The sequence below is a fragment of the Malaya genurostris genome, chromosome 3 (genome assembly GCF_030247185.1).
Source record: "Malaya genurostris strain Urasoe2022 chromosome 3, Malgen_1.1, whole genome shotgun sequence".
Classification (NCBI taxonomy): Eukaryota; Metazoa; Arthropoda; class Insecta; order Diptera; family Culicidae; genus Malaya; species Malaya genurostris.
The window spans coordinates 253743641-253764350 of NC_080572.1; the positions used below are offsets into that span (position 1 = coordinate 253743641).

The window sequence follows — 20710 nt, forward strand, 5'->3', positions numbered from 1 at the left end:
AAAGCAGGGTGGAATATATTCACAAAACTTTTCACGAAATTATAATGTGATACATTTTTTTGAGTGAATATCTTGTTTGATTTTACACTGATAAAAATTAGCACGATGCAACATGTGCGAAGCACATCCACTATCACCTCGTAACACAAGCGAAACTCAAAGAAATTTCATTCAACTCATTTTATAAGAGTATATAAAATGAAATTTCAATGAAACTCATACTACGTTCATTTGATTTTCATATCGAAACAATAGAAAGTTTCGATGACGCGATTTTTTTTATCAGTTGAACACAATTTTACACCTCAATTTCAATTATATCACGCTTTATTGAATCAAGAGTTTTTCAGAAGCAATTGTACGATAAAAATTACCGCTTGAAAATGATGTGCTATACTGTATGCATAGTAAAGCTTATCAATACGAAAAAATAAATACGAGTATGAAGTATTTGGTTCAGCTATCAACAAAATACGAGTATAAAATATTTTTGTTGATGTGAAATTGAAAACATTATTTACTCAACAAATGGAAGTGTAGTCGGAAGTTTCATAACAATAATTCACTGTTACAAATCAAAGTTTTAGAGGATCCCACTTACATAAAACTAAAATGAACAAATAACGTCATACACGAAACCAAAAAAAAAAAACTATCGATAAAATAAATAAATGGGGACAAGAAGGCTAGATTTTTTTTGCACGAATAAAAGATTAATTGCCATTCTCAATATTTTTCTATATAGACACATATAAATTTGCCAACTTGACAATTCATTATGAATTTATTTGCTTGAAAAAATCAATTGAATATTTTATTTCCATAACACTGCGTCGAAAACACTATCACGCTGGGTAATAGCTTGCAACTCTGATAAATTTCATGCAAAATTAGAAAAATAAATCAGTATGTTGATTACAGAAGAGTTTTTCAAATTAGTTTTTGAGGAATCAGAGCTTTGTACAAATAAATCTTTATTTAACAAAATGAAAAAGAAAAGAGAATAGAAAAATATTAGAAGTAGGTTTGAATGTTTGATATCAATAGAAATCTTTTGAATGAGCGTTGTGAATTTCCCTACTCGTCTTTTCTACTTCCCTACTCATTTGGAACATATTGCAGTTCTCCAAAACAATGTATCGACGCAGGTTTGTCCAGTTATCATGTCCATGAGATATATTGCAAGGGTCTTCATATTTTGAATGTTTTATTCGTAAATTTTGAGAAAAATTATAAAACTAAAAACGAGTTAAGAAGATGCCGGTGCTGCTGTGTTGGTTGAAACTGCTTCGGTAGTTGTTGATGCGGTATCAGTTGGCAAAGTTTCAGTGATAGCTAACCACGGTAATCGCTTCTGTAATTCCACTCTGTACCTTGGATGACTAATAGCGTACACGTACGGGTCGATGCAGGCAACAAATTTACAAGCACATGCGGGGAACATGGTTACTCCTGGTGTTAGCAAACTTTGATTACCGAAAGCACCTATCAATGCCAACACTGCATATGGGGTCCAAGATGCAACGAACAGGAAGCAAACTGTGATGGCAGCTTTAGCTATCCTCACCTCGACCGACGTATTGGCTTGGTTTTGATTTGAACGCAATGAGTCAACGTTCATTTTTTTGGCCTGCTCACGCAAGGCTTTCTCGTGATTGACCACGTGACTAACTATTTGACTATAGTAATAAATGATGAGACTCATCGGTAATACGTAGCTGAAAGTGAAGATAGTACCAACAAACATACGAGTGTCGAAAGTATTGGTGAGGTAATCAAACGTACATGATGTAAGGTAGCCCTCTGAAAGACAACAAAAAGACAAGCATAAAAACTTGTAAATAAATAAATTAAAAAAAAATTAGGAAATATTGATTAATATATTGAATTAATAAATCAAACGTGACTCAAACTCAAGACCTTGATTTGGACTATTTATAAATTCAATAAACATGACAAGAAATGAGTATAATATTTATATTAAATAATTCGCATGATGAGTTACACTATGTTTCTGATAAATAGCGCAGAAAAATGCATGTTCCATAGAAGCAGCTATTCAAAATGTAGATAGAAACAATCAAGCGCCCAAAAAGTGTCGTGCAAGGTCAACGAAATGGTTTAGATGAAGTTTAATATAATTATAAATTAAATTATTACTATCCCATAAACGATCATTTTTTGCTCCAAGCGCTAATTCCGAACCTAGAATTCTGGTCGACCTGAATTCTGAACATAATTTCAGGTTTACTTAAACCAAAGACATCATATTAACAAGATATCCAGCTCTCACATTTCACGAACAAATCGTTGGCAACAACATTTTTTGCGAGCATGGTGCCCTCAAACGAGTCCGCATCGAATCTCGTACACAGAAGTTGGGGAGAGAAATGTCAAATTCGTGCGCACTGCAAACACATTCACATTCACACAATAAACTAATATCACAGACTAACAGACAGGACACTCAAATTAGATTCTTCAATCATTTTAACGGTCATTTCGAATATTCCTTTATTTGGGACAGTACTCACATGTGTCATGATGGCGCCACGTTACCCTATCAAAAACATCCTGTCTGTCATCTAGACTGTTTTTATTTTTTTCATTTACCAACAGAGTTGCCATTCATATAGAATTACCTGTAATGTATTGATTTGTATACGTCCATGCGAATTTCATGCAGGATACAGATTTAATACATATTGCCAAAACTATATACATAATTGTGCCTACTTCTCATCCTCCAAAGCAATACAAAATCGAACCCGTTTTGTTACAATATTTACTTGCTTCTGGTCTGCCGCCACTTAATTTCGGGTGAAAACTACCAACACAATAAAAAATAGTCTAGATGAACAACGTTGAGTCAAATAAATGGTTACCTTCCAACATCGCGAAAAAGTTAAATATATTATCAACGTAATCCAATCATTTATTGTAACGATTCATTTTCAAATATTTCGATGAAATCAGGCATCCCTGCAAGCAGCTGATCGGTGTTGACAAACGAGGAGAAACCAACTAGTAAAAAAACTTTTACATAACACAAGGAGTGTACAGATAGTAAATAGTTCGCGCAGTACAATATAGGTGGAACTAGTGCATCACGAAAAATATATTTAAATAACAATTTACTCATACTGTCATGTCTGTTAGTCTGTGCTAATATGATCGATTACCTATAGTCGGAAGTGTCAAATAAGCATACCAGTTTTATTCGTATTCGCGTCCTGCAGTCATGTCGACGTGAACATTTCATAAGGGCACATAAACCAATGAGAGATTCTCTTTGTTTACTTTCTCTTCTGTTAATAACACCTTTATTTTGACGTTCACTTACCAAATTTGCATATAGAATGAAAGAAAATATCTCCAGCTTTGTAATAGTACCATACATGTAACGAACAATTGCGTAATAACGCAGATATAATCGAAAGAGAAAGTAAACAAAGAGAATTTGACAATTCGACGTGAACATTCAAAAAGGGCCTTTGAACATTTGACAAATTCTCTTTGTTTACTTTCTCTTTCGATTATATCTGCGTTATTACGCAATTGTTCGTTACATGTATGATACTATTACAAAGCTGGAGATATTTTCTTTCATTCTATATGCAAATTTGGTAAGTGACCGTCAAAATTTAGATGTTACTAATAGAAGAGAAAGTAAACAAAGAGAATCTCTCATTGGTTTATGTGCCCTTATGAAATGTTCACGTCGAATTGTTTTAAGGCCCTTTAGCCACAGACTAACAGACATGACAGTATGAGTTAATTATTATAAAAATCATTTTTAGTGATGCACTAGTTCCACCTATATTGTACTGCGCGAACTATTTACTATCGGTACACCCCTTGTGTTACGTAAAAGTTTTTTTACTAGTTGGTTTCCCCTCGTTTGTCAACACCGATCAGCTGCTTGCAGGGTTGCCAGATTTCATCAAAATATTTGATAATGAATCGTCACAATAAATTATTGGATTACGTTGATAATATATTTAACTTTTTTAGCGATGTTGGTAGGTAAACATTTATTTTACTCAACGTTGTTCATCTAGACTATTTTTGATTGTGTTGGTAATTTTCACCCGAAATTAAGTGACGGCAGACCAGAAAAAAGTAGATATTGTAACAAAACGGGTTCGATTTTGTATTGCGTTGTAGGATGAGAAGTAGGCTGGATATATGTAATTAATCTGTATCCTGCATGAAATTCGCATGGAGGTATACAAATCAATACAGTACAGGTAATTCTGTATGAATGGCAACTCGGTTGGTAAATGAAAAAAATAAACACAGTCAAGATGACAGACAGGATGTATTTGATAGGGTAACGTGGCGCCATCATGACACATGTGAGTACTGTCCCAAATAAAGGAATATTCGAAATGACCGTTAAAATGATTGAAGAATCTAATTTGAGTGTCCTGTCTGTTAGTCTGTGCTTTAGCAGCCCTTACACGTGACAATATTTTTGTCAATCCAAAGTATTGTCAATACCATCAATCCAATTGGCTTGATAACTTGAGTCCGAGTTTTTCGAAAAATTCAAGCGTTTTCCGCGTTAAATATTGTAAATGAATTTTAAAATATTGAGAGAAGAGGCCATTGCACATATTTAACAGTTTCTCTCTGGAGAGAAAGTATTGTCGGATTGATGGGCAGTTTTGATTTTTTGACAATATTTTCGTCAATCCAATAAAGTTTCCACTACACGATCAAAAGTATTGTCAATACTCGTTGTATTAGCAGCCCTTACACGTGACAATATTATTGTCAATCCAAAGTATTGTCAATACCGTCAATCCAATTGACTTGGTAACTTGAGTCCGCATTTTTCGAGAAAATCAAGCGTTTGGAGCTTCAAATATTGCAAATGAACATTGAAATATTGAGAGATGAGTTCATTGCACATATTTGGCAGTTTCCTCTCTGGAGAGAAAGTATTGTCGGATTGATGAGCAGTTTTGATTTTTTGACAATATTTTCGTCAATCCAATGAAGTTTCCATTACACGATCAAAAGTATTGTCAATACTCCTTGTATTGACAATAATATTGTCTCGTGTAAGGGCTGCTATTGACAATAATATTGTCTCGTGTAAGGGCCGCTTTTTAAATGTTCACGTCGATGTGTAAACTCCACTAAATTCCACTCACACACGCGAAATCCACGCATATTTTTAATTATAAATAGACCTGGCATCCCTAAAAAAGACTCAATTGTCCTGTCATTCCACACTTGATAATCAAGCTTACAGTGAGTCAACCTTTCATAAGATTTACAATCTTGGTATCGCGCAACATTATTATTCGCTTCCAATGTTGCACGTAAGATAATAGAAATAGGTGCAAATCATATTCCTAATGTTACCAAGAATTACAAACTTTCATTTAAACACATTTCAATACGATTTAATCGACGATATCTAATTTTAGCAATTGTGTTCGCAAAAATTTTGTTGTGATCTTTTGCATTTGTTAAATATAAAGAATGTTTTTAACTCATATCCAATTTGCATGTTTTATTTTCCTGCCAATACCTTCTATGTATTATCTTGGTGGATACAAGAGTAATGGAAAAACATTACGCATAGCGAAAGGGAAACATTTTTAGTCAATCGTGGATTCGTGCAAAGTGCAAGAGTAAATATTTTTGATAGTTTTTATCGTGAAAATCCCGTTATGGTAGCTGAAATTATCATCATTTGTTTCAACAGGTTTTAATTCGTCGTAAGCATTGTCTAAGAAGTAATGGATATACGATAGTGACTAGCAATTTTGTGCTTTTCGTGATCGCTCGCATAGGAGCGACTGACGCAAAAATACACAAGAGGAAGGTGGCAGAGCACCAGTACAGCTGAAAAGTAATTAGCTTTTTAATCAATCAATTTCGATTCCTACGAGCTGTGGAGAGTGTTTGTGGCGACAATTACTTGATAGTGTTGTGATATTTGGGTTCGTGGCTTAACGGAGCACTGCCATACAGTTGCTAAGCAAGAGAAAATGTCTAACAAAATTAACAATCCAAAAAGGCGAGAGGTCACTGGTTCATCGTCTTCTAATTCATCTATTTCATCGGTCGGAGCTGGGGATAACGGAATTTCGGCAGATTTGGCATCGTTATTCGAGTGCCCGGTATGTTTCGATTATGTACTACCACCAATATTACAGTGCCAAAGTGGTCACTTGGTGTGTACAAGTTGCCGTTCAAAATTAACTTGCTGTCCCACATGTCGTGGCTCTCTGGGGAATATTCGAAACTTGGCAATGGAGAAGGTTGCCTCAAATGTAAAATTTCCTTGCAAGCATTCAAACCATGGCTGTACTGTCTCATTAGTTTACACCGAAAAGGCTGAGCACGAAGAAGCTTGCGAGTTCCGACCCTATCTCTGTCCATGTCCGGGAGCATCATGCAAATGGCAAGGGTCACTAGACTATGTGATGCCTCATCTGATGATGTCCCACAAAAGCATTACCACACTCCAGGGAGAGGACATTGTGTTTCTCGCAACTGACATCAATCTCCCCGGTGCCGTCGATTGGGTCATGATGCAGTCTTGCTTCGGACACCATTTCATGTTGGTGCTTGAGAAACAGGAAAAATATGACGGCCATCAACAGTTCTATGCGATTGTTCAACTAATCGGATCTCGAAAGGAAGCGGAAAATTTCGCCTACCGACTGGAGCTAAACGGTAATCGTCGCCGGTTAACCTGGGAAGCAATGCCCCGATCCATTCATGAAGGAGTGGCCAGCGCGATCCTCAACTCGGACTGTCTTGTGTTCGATACCTCAATTGCACAGCTTTTTGCCGATAATGGTAATCTTGGTATTAATGTGACTATATCCGTTGTGTAGAAAGGGACGTTTCGTTGACATTTCATTACTTCTAAAATGCATTAAATTAATTCTACATCACATACGTATAGCATATGCATATGATAGCAAGAAAGCATAACTCATTGAAAAATTGATAAGCGTAAATTGACGGGGCATATATTACCTCTATTGAAATCAATTATGCAAGTAGAGATGTAGTTTAGTTTTGAGGAGCGATAGATTGAATTGACATAAAAAATACAATCAACCGGCGTGAATTGGTATGGTAGGATTTTTATCTCGAAATAGAAGGTAGAAAGTATCCTCCTCTTGCGCAAATGGACGACTTACGATTTTTTTCCACATTTAGTTGATATTGTCAGGATGTAAAAATTTCAGTCAATAAACTAATTTTATTGAAAGCATAGAAAATGTTTTGTTTCTGTCACTGTTAACTATGTTACTTACCTGGTACGTATCGTCCCCAAATCTCGAGCAATGGCAAAGTTGCCCATGGGATGGCATATAGATACACAAAAATTGTAATGCAGATCGCTTTTGTGTGTGTTAGTCTTCCTTCGAAGGGTCGAGCGATGGTATTGAATCTATAAAACAAAAATGTGGAAAATTTTACAATAATAATATTTGATATTTATTCTATTAAGGGGTTACACTACTAGATAAAAAGAGGACTTTTTTGGTGAATTATTTTGGGATCCTAAAAATGGAGTAATCCGAATTTTGTATAAAGCACTTTTTAATATGTATATTTCAGTACAAAAGAGATGATCAGTTTTAAAAATTGAAAAACAAAATGGCGGCATTTCCGCGAAAGTGCTGCATTTTGACAGTCGGAAACATAAGTCAAGTAAATCTTGACCAATCGATTCAAAAATTTTACAGAATATACTCGATAGTTATCTCCACAGAGGTACGTAGGGGTGGTACACCCCTTAACAGATAAGAAAGCAATCAAAGATAATCTATCTTTGGCTTTTAGGCCCTTTTTGTTCGTAGCAGTTGAGTGCGCAACTGTCATTTGCATACGAAGAGAGACAAACCTGGTTAAAGATTTGCAATGGAATTACCATCGCATGTAAGCTCGAACGCAACGAAAATAATAAAAAGCGCCATGGGTCAGTAGTTCAATAAGCAAATGTAATCGTTCGGAACACTTATGAAACATCTGTCAACAATCCTACCCAGAATAAAAACATCTTACCTATCGTAGGCTATACATGCGTTGGTAGCACTTGCACCGATGCCTGGAAAATAAACGGAAAATAGAATTACGAAGGTGAAGTAGATGTTTAATGAAGATCTACGGAAAGAAAATAAGAATACGAAACTCTTCACGAATTCCTTCCGATCAAATTTGATAGGAAATTCAGCTCGTTTTAATTTACAAGTTATCCATTACCAATTCAGATTCAACCCTTAAGAAACGACTGATCTATCAACACTTAATGTATTGTTCAAATCAATGCTTGCTCATGCTTCATTTTTTTGAATTTATTTTTCATCCTTATGTGTGTATTTTGTTCATCACTAATCATTTTAAAGATTTTTATCTCCGCACAATTTTCTCGGAGATGGCTGAACCGATTTTAACAAGCTTATGCGCCTAAATAGCTGGGTTGTGAATTAAGTTGAAAATCAAGTTGTTGTCACTCCTGGTTCCGTAGATATATTGGTATAAGCAACGTAACCGACAAAACACTTTTTCCCTTCGCTCCATTTTCTCGGATATGGCTTAACCGATTGTAACAAGGTTGGGCGCGTTTGAAAGATCCTATTGTGTTGTGAATTAAGTTCGAAGACCAATTGGCTGTCACTACCGGCTCCGGAGATATAATGATATAAGTTATGTAACCGACAAAACGCATTTTTTCCTTTCCGCTTAACTTTTTCCGAGATGACTGAATCGATTGCTACGAACTTAGGCTCGTTTGAAAGATACTTTTAGATTGCGAATCAAGATCGAAGATCAATTGGCTGTCACTTCTGGTTCTGAAGATATATTGGTATAAATGATGTAACCGACAAAACGCTTTTTTTTTCTCCGCTCAAATTTCTTGGATATAGCTTAACCTATTTCAACAAGCTTAGGTACGTTTGAAAGCTACTGTTGGGTTTGAATTGAGTTCAAAGATCAATTGGCTGTCGCTACCGATTCTGGAGATGGAATGGTATAAGTGACGTAACAGAAAAAGAACGGATTTTTGTCCGTTCAATTTCCTCCGAGATGGCTGAATCGATTTCTACAAGCTAGAAAAAATCAATAGGCTGTCACTAATTGTTCCGAAGATATAATGTTTAAATGATGTAACCGATAAAACGCGTTTTTTTTCAAGCCGAACTTTTTGTTCAGAAAGTAACCAATGATCAAACCACACTACAAAGCTCCACAAGGGGTCCACTGATAGTTGACGCAACTACTTTATTCTACGATTTGCCATTAACTAGTGTGGAATCCCAGTGGAACTCTTTTAAGAGATCTAACTATAATTAAAAAATAAAATACTGTTGATGTTTACAAAAGATTGAATTACAGATAAATTATAGTTACTATTTTACTGAAATCAGTTAATTTGCCGAAATCTCGGTACACAGTTTCCAGACAACCGGAATAGAGTTTGAAATCCAGCGAAGTTATAAACACAAATTAAAGTCTGTTTTAATCCACCTGATGGTGTAATGATGCATTTCTCATATCTCACATATTCTCATATATAAATGTGTGGTATTCTTCGAAACAATTTTCTTCGATTCTTAAAAAACAAAAAGGTTCGTCCTAGTATAACCTACAGAGTGAAACAGTACTCAGGTCGGTTTGAGGCCATCTATGAGGAAACGAAAAGAGGTACTTCCGAAACCGGAATCTGGGTATAATCGAAGTTGGTTTGAGAAAAGTGACTGGGATCCATTTTTGAGTCTATGGCTACAATCTTCGGTCATTCATCAAAAACCCAAGAACAAGGAAAGCCAAAATCATGTTTGGCCGTCTACTGACCATGACTACCGATTGGAAAAGTTTTGAGATAAGTTTAGAGATTATTTTACTTTTTATTTCCTTCCGGAATCAGAAACCGAGAACCAGCATAGCCGGAATCGGGTTGTTTGGTTGTCTATTGACAATGGATACCGATTGCAATAGTTTTGAGGCCAGTTTAGAAATTTTTTACGTGTTTTGTTTCGCGGCTTCAAGTGACGGTATCCAATTTTTAACACACTTCATCCTATAATTCCGGAACTGGAAGTCGGATCCAGATGAAATTTGGAAGTTTTGTATGAGACTATAAGACCGTTCATTTGAATTTAAGTTTGTTGAAATCGGACACATAATCTCTGATAAAAGTGGGGAAGTCGGATTCGAATAAAATTCAGGAACTTTATGTGGGGTTACAAGACCTTTCATTTAAATCGAAGTTCATGAAATTCGGCTCAGCCATCTCCGAGAAAAATGAGTGCAAAAAATACGTACACATACACACATACAAACATTTTACGTACTCGACGAACTGAGTCGAATGGTATGTGACACTCGGCCCTCCAGGCTTCGGTTCAAAAGTCGGTGAGTGATGAGATCATTGGCTCCTACCAATGTAAATACTCGTAACCGAAGCCGACCCATTTGAAATCATAATTAATTAATTTTGTCCGCTGGAAAATTTGATAAAAAGACATTATCATTATATATGCCAGAGGCAACGGCTGACATAAAAAAATGTCCATGAAAATGATTCGGGGCCCACCATCATACCATAAATTGAAATATTAGTAACGATTGAGAATTATCTAAGGACCTAAGTTATTGGCATTTAACTACAATTTTATTACATTTATAAATTCAATTCAGCTCAAGCACTTTCTTATTTCTTTTTACTCACATATAGCCATAAAAATCTTGGAATAACCGATGAATTCACAGCAAACGACTACTGTACAAATTATCAAACGGCATGCGGACAAGTTCAGTGAAATGTTATTTTTGTTCTCCTTAAACGTTTATATTGAATAAAGTTGTTTGGAAGTCAAGTTTTTATGTGGGACATTTTAGTAGGATATTTTCCAATTCTAATGTTATTGAGCAGTTTATAGATTTAACGTGAGTTTCGATTACGCTGAGAGTTAGACAGATTTAACGTTTGAGATTACGATTATTTGACTTCGCCGATTATATACTGTTGTCTCTGAAAGACATTAAACATTACGACAGTAAAAATCGCATCTTTAAATTAAGTCTGGAAGATGAAGATTTACTTTTCTGGAATGTTTTAGAAAATTATGAATTATTGATGTACCTATCCACATAAATATCCCTTCTAATATACATTAATTTGTCTTTAAAATTCCGTATATTGTTCTTATGTTTCCATACAGAACTTCTCTAAAACTTGACTCGACAGCATTGAACACAATTCGTATACCGAAAAATGACATAGGAAGCATGTTTGAAACCAAGTAAATATTTTTTTACGAGCGCTGGGAGGTGTTCCTAAAAATATCTTTATCCTTTGTTTTTGATTACTCACCGGATATCGAGCCCATAAATGCAAATATCTGGCAGCCAAGGTGGCCAGCTGTGAATCCTTTGGTGAAGGAATTGTAAATAAATATGGGTGTTTTGAGCATCATTATAAAGTCACATATAGCCAGGTTTACGACGAAAACGTTAGAAGGGGTCCGCAAAGATTTTGCACTGTAAAAAATGTATTGAATAAATGTCCTAAAAACAATCCTCCTAGTACACTTACGACGAAAAGACCCATATCACCAATCCATTGCCGACAAGAGAGAATACCGTAAAGGCTACATACAACAATCCTAACAGGTAATGTAGGGACGATTCCGGTTCAGGATATTTCAACCAGTGTTCTGGTATATGCGGTAGGTCTTCGGGGGCCACATTCCAGCCCAGGTAACGTGTTTCAGGCGAAAGGCGTGCCTCTGGCCGTAGCACAGTATAGTTTTCGTGTAGATGATCCAGGTAGGGCATTTTCAAATAAACAAGGTTTTACTCAACACAACACATGAGCACTAAAACATTCGTTGATCCACTAAATCAAGTAATTTGATTCCTCTGTTTTTTATTCACCACACCGTCCTAGACACTTCCACTGTGCCTACTGACAAAATCCTACGGGGTTCAACGGACTTTTATACAAATTCAAACAGCAACAGTCGAATCAAAGTAAATGTAATTAGACTCTTCGATAGGATTATTGAGTTCCTTGATTTGAATTCTATTGCATGGGCCCGAACGATTGATGATAGATACACGTAACGGATCTAATTCAATTAAACGGATATAACCTACTCGGTCAATCATTGCAAAGAACTAGTTATCCCTAAAACGGGTCACGAAAACTTTATACAGAATTGCTTCGCGTGCTGTAAATAAATTGATCGCAAAACTGTATATTGCAACCAAGAAGCATCGGAATGTGACGATAATGCCATAGACATTTCCCGATCATTTTCTTTATACTGGATTAAAATTAAATTGTATGTGTTTCTATCAGAATACTGAGGATGAATAGAGAGTGTATGACTACAAGACAATGCTTATTCCCTTTATTGACCCTTTCTATATGGCTTCATCCATACATATTTATTTTAAAACGAACAAATTTTGTAAGATTATGATTATGTATATCCTTGGTTCAAGTTCGAATATGTTGGAGGTTGTGAACTTGGCACTGTTTCAAATGGTCATCAGTTACGCCTGTTTACACTTGATTCCTGGGTTTCAGTTAGATAATAGTTTTACTGAAAAATCGACATTTTGGTCAAAATAATCAATTTATTCACTATTCTTATATAAATATAAAATAAATCTTGTTTATCGATCAGAAATTTATCATATTTAAGTGAATTGGTTAGTAAATAATATACTGGACTGCACTGTGAAGATCTAACACGTAACCCTACATTATGGTTTCCAGTATGCTATATTTAGTGTAAGAAATAATGAATAATCAACCTACTGGTGTGGTAAAGCCTTTATCTTGTCATTTAAACAGTCTCAATATAATATACTTTTTTCATTGAGGCTTATAATTTCTGACAAAAAATCGTTTAGATTGATTCGGTTAGCTCACAAAAGCGGGCTTCAGCTCTTACGTCGCATATCGGACAACACTTTCGAAACCAAAAGTATCAGTAATAATACATTCGAACTTGATCATTGGTTACTTCCATAACAAAAATGCGGATAAAAAACACGCTATTTAGGCTGTAAACCATTTCGCGGTTAATTTTAACTTTTGGTTAAAATCTGACACTCGAGTGGTTAATTTGATGTTGTCAAAAATAACCCTGCTCGAGAGCATGGTTATTTTTGACAGATCGATAGTTATTTTCCAACACTGAAAAAAATCTCGCAATGAAAATTCTAATACTAATTCTTTAGTTGAAATTATTTCCAGTGGAAAATAAACCCAAATAACTTTCCGTCCGTCAAATTTTGAAATGGTCCACAGTTTTAGTCAAATTTAACTACTCGACACCAAATAACCACTCAAGTGTCAGATTTTAACCAAAAGTTAAAATTAACCGTGAAATGGTTCACAGCCTTAGAATTGATTGATTCCTTACCTAGAAAATTGAACATAGAAAAAAAACTTCATTCTGTCGGTTACGTCACTTATATATCATTATATGTCCGGAGCTGGAAGGGACAACCAATTGATCTTCGATCTTAATTCACAACTCAAGACAAGCTTTGAAATGAACTCAAGTTTGTTAAAAGCGGTTCAGCCAAAGATAAACTCAAGATTACGAAGTCCCATATAAATCAAAGAAAAAAACTTGCTCAGTAATCGTGAACTCTGTAATAGTATCCTTTTATTAGCCTCTTGTTGAAAGCGTCGATAAACATATAAAGCGTCGCAGAAATACCATGGTTACGCTACAATACCGAAAGAAAGTAAACAAAAGTTTGCAAGTTTCGCGTAAAACGATTTTTTGATATGATTGCTTCTAAAGTGAATTAAACCGTCTTACACTAATTCAATATTAGGCTAGTTGAGTATAATAAATTACTTCTCCATTCGAATACAGAGAACCGCGGAAAGTGCTGCGTGATTGTTCTATATCATGCATATTTGAACACGATTTGCTACTAATACGCAATCAAACATTATCATAGTTACGGCGCATAGAGCGACTGGACGTTTATTGTTTCGGTTCAACTAATCATTGAACTGCGACTGACGGTGAATCGAGTTCATCGAGGGGTTTTATATGAATGGTACATGAAAAATCATTGACTATTCCATCTTGAGTTTATCTTTGGTTTAGCCATCTCCAAGAAAATAGAGCGGAGAGAAAAATAGTTCGTTTTTCGGTTAAGTCACTTATACCGTTATATCTCCGGAACAGGAAGTGATAACCAATTGATCTTTGAACATAATTCACAACTCAAGAGTAACCTTCAAATGAGCCAAAGCTCGTTAATATCGGTTCAACCATCTCCGAGAAAAATGAACGGAGAGAAAAGTCTTTTAAAATGTGCACACTTATACATACAGACATTTTCCGTTCTCGTCGAGCTGAGTCAAATGGTATATAATACTTGGGGTCTCCGAGACTCTGATCAAAAGTTAGTTTCTCCAGCGCTTCTCGGAGAAAGCTCTCATTCTACCTGGTGGTATGATAATGCTTTCTGAAAAAAATGTGCGGTTAGAACAAAATGTGAATTGTCGGATACATCGCTTATAGGAATGTATCTCCGTAATTGGAAACGTCTGCTATTCGGTCTTTGAACTTGATCATTGACCTAATAGTAGCTTTCAAACGAAGTTGTTGCAACTGGTTCATCCATCTTCGAGAAAATTGAATGTAAAGAAAAAATAAGTGCGGTATGTCGTTTCTGCGATTATATCTCCGGAACCGGAAGTGTCAGCCATATGATTTTGGATCATGATTCATAAGCCAATATTAGTCTCGAACGACCCTTGAGCGATAACAAATGTGAGTTTCGTTGTTTCTGTCACTACCTCGATTATATCTCCGGAACAGGAAGTGACAGACAGCAGAGATGTCTATCTCCTCTGTGTGACGAAGAGTAAGCAAAATTTCTCCCCTCGCACTGACAACTTCAACGAGAGCTCTTCTCTTTCACATATATACACCACTGTTGTATAAAGCGTGCACGCATCATGAGTGCGTTTGTTTATTTCCTTTTACCTCCTCCACTGAATCGCACCAAAGTGCTAGAGCATTAGCTAATACATTCTTTGAGGTGGATGCAGATACTTTCACAGAGGTGTACACGCTGGTGAGCACTCTGCTGTATGGTTTGCGTAGAAGAAGCGTGGACACGCAAAATCAACAAAATAAAACAATTTATCGTAAAATTTTCGGTTTTCCTCGAAAAATTTTCATAGCAAGGCCAGATCTGCTCTCTTCTTCTTCTTCTTCTTTTCTGGTTGGCGTCACCTCACTTGAGATGACGCCGAATTGATGATACAGCAACTAAGGCTATATTGCTAGTTAATTTTCGTTTATAGTCCAATGGACTTTATTTTCACTTGACTACAAGCGAAAATCTCGCTGTGTGGCTGCGTCGAATCGTCAAAGTACGGCTGAGAATCCTTTCTTTCTCGCGAAATACTCGAATTTTCTCCGGACTAACACGATGCAACGTGCTCACACGTTGAGAGTTTCACCGGAAGTCCGATCTACTCTCTATTAATTGAAGTTCACAGAAGTGTTCGCTCACCATCACGCGCCAGTGATCACTTGGGTGTATTTAGACGAGAGCGCGTGTGAGCGATTCATGCGAAGAGAATGTGTTTCACTCGCGCCAGCTGCTTTAACCACAAGCACACACTCAAATGCTGTCTATTCGACACTGAGAAGAAGTGCGCTTTCCTCTTTGTGCGGTGCTTCGTTTTTTGCATCCTCGGTGTGGACAAGAATCTGACTCCAGCGTGTATCACTCTGGTGAAATGCCATCTCTGACAGACAGTAGATCTAAATACAAATAATAATACGGAGTACTTCGACATATTTTCGAGGACACCTTTTGCGCTATGTGGTACACTGACAAAGGTACATTGTCAGAGTGACAGAGACCTTTAGTGAAATTTCTATAGAACTGGCAATGCTGAATGTTGAAAATCAGTTCGCCATGGTAACTGTTCATTATTATATTAAACAAAAAAAAGTTTAGATAAGCGATAAGCTCAACGCGAAGCTATGTTGAGGATATTGAGGTTTGAGGTACAAGTCAGAAAATTAAATTTCGATTCCGATAACTCGGAAAGGTATTAGTTGCTGATGTGGGACTCTACAGCTATGCATAAAGACTTATTTCGTGCAAGAGTTTAATCCTGGAATCTCGATTTATAATAACCTGCAGTAGAGATAATGTTCAATATGATACAGTTTCACTAATACGAAACGAATATCAATTTATCTTTGAGTAGTTGTGTTTGTAAATAGTTTGATTTTTCATCAAACTGTAAGTATCGCATTTCATAATCCTACTCTAAAATCTCAAACACAGTCCCGCGTTCATGTTCCTTGTACTTTACAAAGCAAATTATCAAATTCTCGAAATTTTAATTAAATAATGCACCACAAAACGAATTTTTTTATGCAGCACTTTATTTTCTAAATTGTTTGCGTTATGTTGACAACTCGTTAAATGTCATGATAGTGATAAACATTTTATACTGTCCCTTAAAGCTGCGAAGCAAAGACAATCTTAATCCATCTAACAGTAAGGTGATACCTTTCTTTACTGATCCACATGTTTCCTGCATCAACAATCTTTTTTCTCTCAAAAATTGTGACTAGAAAGTGGAACAATTATGTTGTCAAAATGGACCAAATACTTGCTTCTGAGTGATTGAAAGATTGAAAATACATCTTTCATTCACTCAGAAATGATTGTATTGAAATTTGCGGTTAATTTTGATTTCAAGCGTCATCTCATCGTACGTCGTTCGAAACCCCAGCTATTAGGATATGACGAAAATATCGATCCGTAAATAGTTGACGGACTCGTTTGATTGGTATTACGATAAGGTATCTAAATTTTGGCCATTTTTTAGTTTTCATGGTCAATTGTTACAGATATTGTCAAAAAACTTTTTAAATAAAAGTTTGTATAACTCGGAAAGTAATCATCAGATCCAAAAACAAAAATTATTTCCTGGAAGACGTTTCATTTGCAACTAGTTTGGTTAAAATCGGTCCAGCCTTCTTCGCGATTCACGCCTTATTCTGCACACACGAACAGACACGCATACATACACACACAGACATTCGTTCAGTTCGTTTCCCAAAGTTTGAGCGAACTCTAAATCTATTTTTTATATTAAAAAAAAGTTAAATAGGTAAAACTACATTCTGGGGCCGCCGATAAACAATACTTCATATCCCGAATCCATTTTAAAGAGTTCATGTGTTCGGAATGTATTCTTGTAATAATATGGTATACAAGTTCTCCGAAGAAATGAATTCTCTATATAGAACATAGGCAAATTATAATATTAACCAACACTTCTAGGTGAATTACTGACAATTTTAATTATATCAAGAGAAGGGAACAATTCCAATTAAAATTTCGTCTGAGCTTCCAAAATTAACCTCTGAAACGCAAACAAAAAATGTGTTTTCGTGTAATTTGGAACACTGTGCACTGAAAAAAGGGGAAAATCGTTTACACAAAAATTTCAATATCTCTGTTAAAAATGGACGGATTTTCACAATCTATGGCTTGTTGGATAGCTATTACCGTGTAGAATTTGAGTCTCAAGACATATTTCGTTTACAATGCCAATTGTGACAGATATTGTTAAAAACTGCATTTTTACATAAAAGTCTGGATAACTCGCCAAATACACAGGGTTGAAGTGTGTTAAAAATTTTATACCGTCACTTAGAGCGGCGAAGCAAAACAATTAATACATTTTTTAAACTGGTTCCAAAATTATTCTTAGCGATAGTCAATTTCAGTAGAAGGTCAAATAAAGCGAATTCGACTATCCTGTTTTTCGATTCCCGAAGCACCGGAAATAGTAGAACCATTTCATTTTGTAGGTTGTACAAGTTGATGCACAAATGAACTTTTTTGTTTTCTTTCAAGAAGTAAATAAAATTATGTTGACGAATTTCAAATCATTACATGTGAGAATATGAGTGATATGAGAAAGGCATCATTACACCACTAGGTGAATTAAAACAGGGTTTTAAAAATCTATTTTGGGTATATATTTTTTTAAAACCCGTTGAAACGAAATTATTGTAATATATCTAATCTTTTTCGAATACATTTAAAAACCTTTGTAAATTTTTTTAACACAGAATATTTTCGGAGATACACCGATCAGGATCAGATTTAAAAAGCTTTCGGATCATTTAAGATACAAAAATAACACCATTGTTTTCGTGATACTTGGGACTGTTCGGAACTAAAGCAAACAATATTATTGAAAAACAAATTGGAAAGCTTCAATGAAAAAAATCTAGGTTTTCCTCTTTGTTTTGGAGTCTATATAAGTGCTAAAAAACCAACGAAGCAATCTTAATTCTTTTATTTCAAGTTGTAAATGTGTTAAGATGCTGTATAAATTTGAGCAGAAACAATTAAATAGTTTTCGTGATATCATGGCTTGGAGTAAAGGACCTTAAGCAAGCTCCACGCTAGACGAAATACGAAAATGTTTTCGACAGGTCGCATGGAAAAACGAGATCTCGATCGAAATTCAAAAATCTGGCGAGATGAACCAGTAACGGTTTTAGCCGTTCAACTGACACAGCAAAGAAAACAAAACTTCTGAAAGTATGGAAGGACCAGCTGTACAAAGTACACAACAAAGTCACAGTGATACAAACAAAGTGACGGTGCCAGTGGCACGATTAAGTCAATTGTTTTTAACTTCCCAAAGAGCATTTTTCGACCTTAAGTAAGCGAAATTGAAACCTTGCAGAAGGAACAGAATGTACCTAGACATTAAAAAGGGTAAAAAACTGCCGTTGAATAAATCTGAATACGCCATATACATAATGTGCTTCCTCAAATACGAAGCGTCCAAGGACATCTAAAACATTTCTGTATCGGCTCCAAACAAAATCAGCACATCTGCCACTACAAACAACCATACCAACAATTCAAAAAATAATAGACGTAGTTAATACAAAAAAAAATCAACGATGCTTCCAACAACCACAACAAAAACAACGAAAGCGATGACGAATCAATGGATGAATGCGCGATATGTGAACCAATAGTTCCTAACCCTCGCTAAATGTTAAAGATAAACGCGATACAAAAGAACTTGCGGCAGCTAATAGGACTTTTTACGAACTCTGTAGCAAGCTAGAACTTGCAGATACGTTCAAAACTCGCCCTGCACGAGCTATCACCCCTATTCTGTATTTCGATCGAAGGTGAATATTCTGATTCGAAACTCAGAATCGGGGAGTATCTCATGGACAAGGGGCATGGAAAATTTTTCATAAGCTTCTTGTTTTGTTCGGGAAGGAGATTGTGAATGTAATTTAAAACCAGCCGCAAAATCCCGAATGCATGAGAATAACATATGAATCGATTATTACATTTTTACACTATTGTACAAAATAAGTTTATATTTCAACCATAACTGAGGCATTGAAGTTATTCACGTATCCAGATATAATAAACGGTACCTTCACTTCTAGTTTCCTGAAGGATGTGTAAATGTCGCAGCATTGTAAGTTTGGAATTAACTTTTTTGTCAATAAGTCGACCCAACTTCCTGGCAATATCGCCTTGTGTGATAAATTTGCTATCTGAAATTTAAACAATAATCAACTGAAACAACTAGCAAGATTTACTTACTTGGAAACGCAGTTTGCTGCTGATGGAAGGTTTTCCACATTGCCAAATCTTGCTGATTAGTAACAGCTTTTTTATTTTTATACAGCAAAGAGTACTTTTCTTCGAAGCAGGACACAATCACCGACTGAAGGAATCCAATTAGTTCGTCTAAACTGTCACGACCTCTCATATATTTAGGTACTTGTTCAAATTCTTCTTGGCTTATCTGTATATTGAAATCCAAAAACGATAGGCATCTAGGTTTCATTTTTGACACAAATGGTGATTTCTGATAATCCGTTAGAAACATTTTATCAACTGTATGTACAGTTGGAATGGAATTGGTTTTTTGTTGCTGACTGTTCATAACTGTGTTTGGATGTTGTTCTTTCAGAACATTGTTACATTGAATTTTATCAATTTGTTCCATTAAATGCAACATAAGAAGAAGGTTTTTATGCAGTAATTGCTTCACTTCAGTATACTTAGGATATAAGTGTTTTCGAAAATGTGTAACGGATTTTCGTGCCTCCCGTAGTGCATCGGAACTATCACAAGAATTTGTATGAAGATTGTTACAATCCGAAACTATGAGAGATTTACACGCTTGGAGCTCAAAAAAAGTTTCTATACGTTTTATTAGTTCAACTTGCTTTTTCAAACGTGATTCTAAACCTTCCATTATAAATTATGTACGGAACATTAACAACTAGTGTTCAGATATGTAAAAGGTTCACAACAACAACTTTTACGTATTCAAAATTAATCTGAAAATTTAGAATGAATATCAGAGTAGAATATTAATAATTATTGTTTTCGGTGAATAACCGCCTCTTCACAACTGTTTTGTTTACGATTACTCTTCAAGTGAATGGTTTCATCTATGAAATTATGTTGAAATGTTTCTACACAAACAATCAAAAATACCCACTTGCTCCTTCAATTTTACTCTAATTTGCGCTTATTCTTGCTCCGTCATCTACCACCGGTATTTTAGCATGTGCCATTTCAAGGTACACCGATTACGTTGGGCCTTCAAAAATGTGAAAATTAGTTCCACTTGATGCCT

General features: G+C 35.6%; 3 protein-coding genes across 3 annotated transcripts; 1 reads left to right on the forward strand and 2 right to left on the reverse strand.

The window, feature by feature from the left end:
* Window positions 1-756: 756 nt before the first annotated feature.
* Window positions 757-11971, reverse strand: LOC131434677 (opsin, ultraviolet-sensitive-like). The gene is made up of 5 exons (XM_058601654.1): window positions 11582-11971; window positions 11360-11526; window positions 8047-8089; window positions 7293-7429; window positions 757-1803 (listed from the first exon to the last, which is right to left on the reverse strand). Exons 1-5 carry the CDS (start codon window positions 11821-11823, stop codon window positions 1250-1252), a joined length of 1143 nt encoding a protein of 380 aa, XP_058457637.1. The 5' UTR covers window positions 11824-11971; the 3' UTR covers window positions 757-1249.
* LOC131434680 (E3 ubiquitin-protein ligase sina) lies at window positions 5068-7286 on the forward strand. Its single transcript, XM_058601656.1, has 2 exons — window positions 5068-5648; window positions 5723-7286. Exon 2 carries the CDS (start codon window positions 6009-6011, stop codon window positions 6861-6863), a length of 855 nt encoding a protein of 284 aa, XP_058457639.1. The 5' UTR covers window positions 5068-5648; window positions 5723-6008; the 3' UTR covers window positions 6864-7286.
* A 7444-nt stretch (window positions 11972-19415) lies between the features above and the next one.
* On the reverse strand, window positions 19416-20470 carry LOC131438407 (uncharacterized). Its single transcript, XM_058608420.1, has 2 exons — window positions 19663-20470; window positions 19416-19613 (listed from the first exon to the last, which is right to left on the reverse strand). Exons 1-2 carry the CDS (start codon window positions 20321-20323, stop codon window positions 19459-19461), a joined length of 816 nt encoding a protein of 271 aa, XP_058464403.1. The 5' UTR covers window positions 20324-20470; the 3' UTR covers window positions 19416-19458.
* Window positions 20471-20710: the final 240 nt, after the last annotated feature.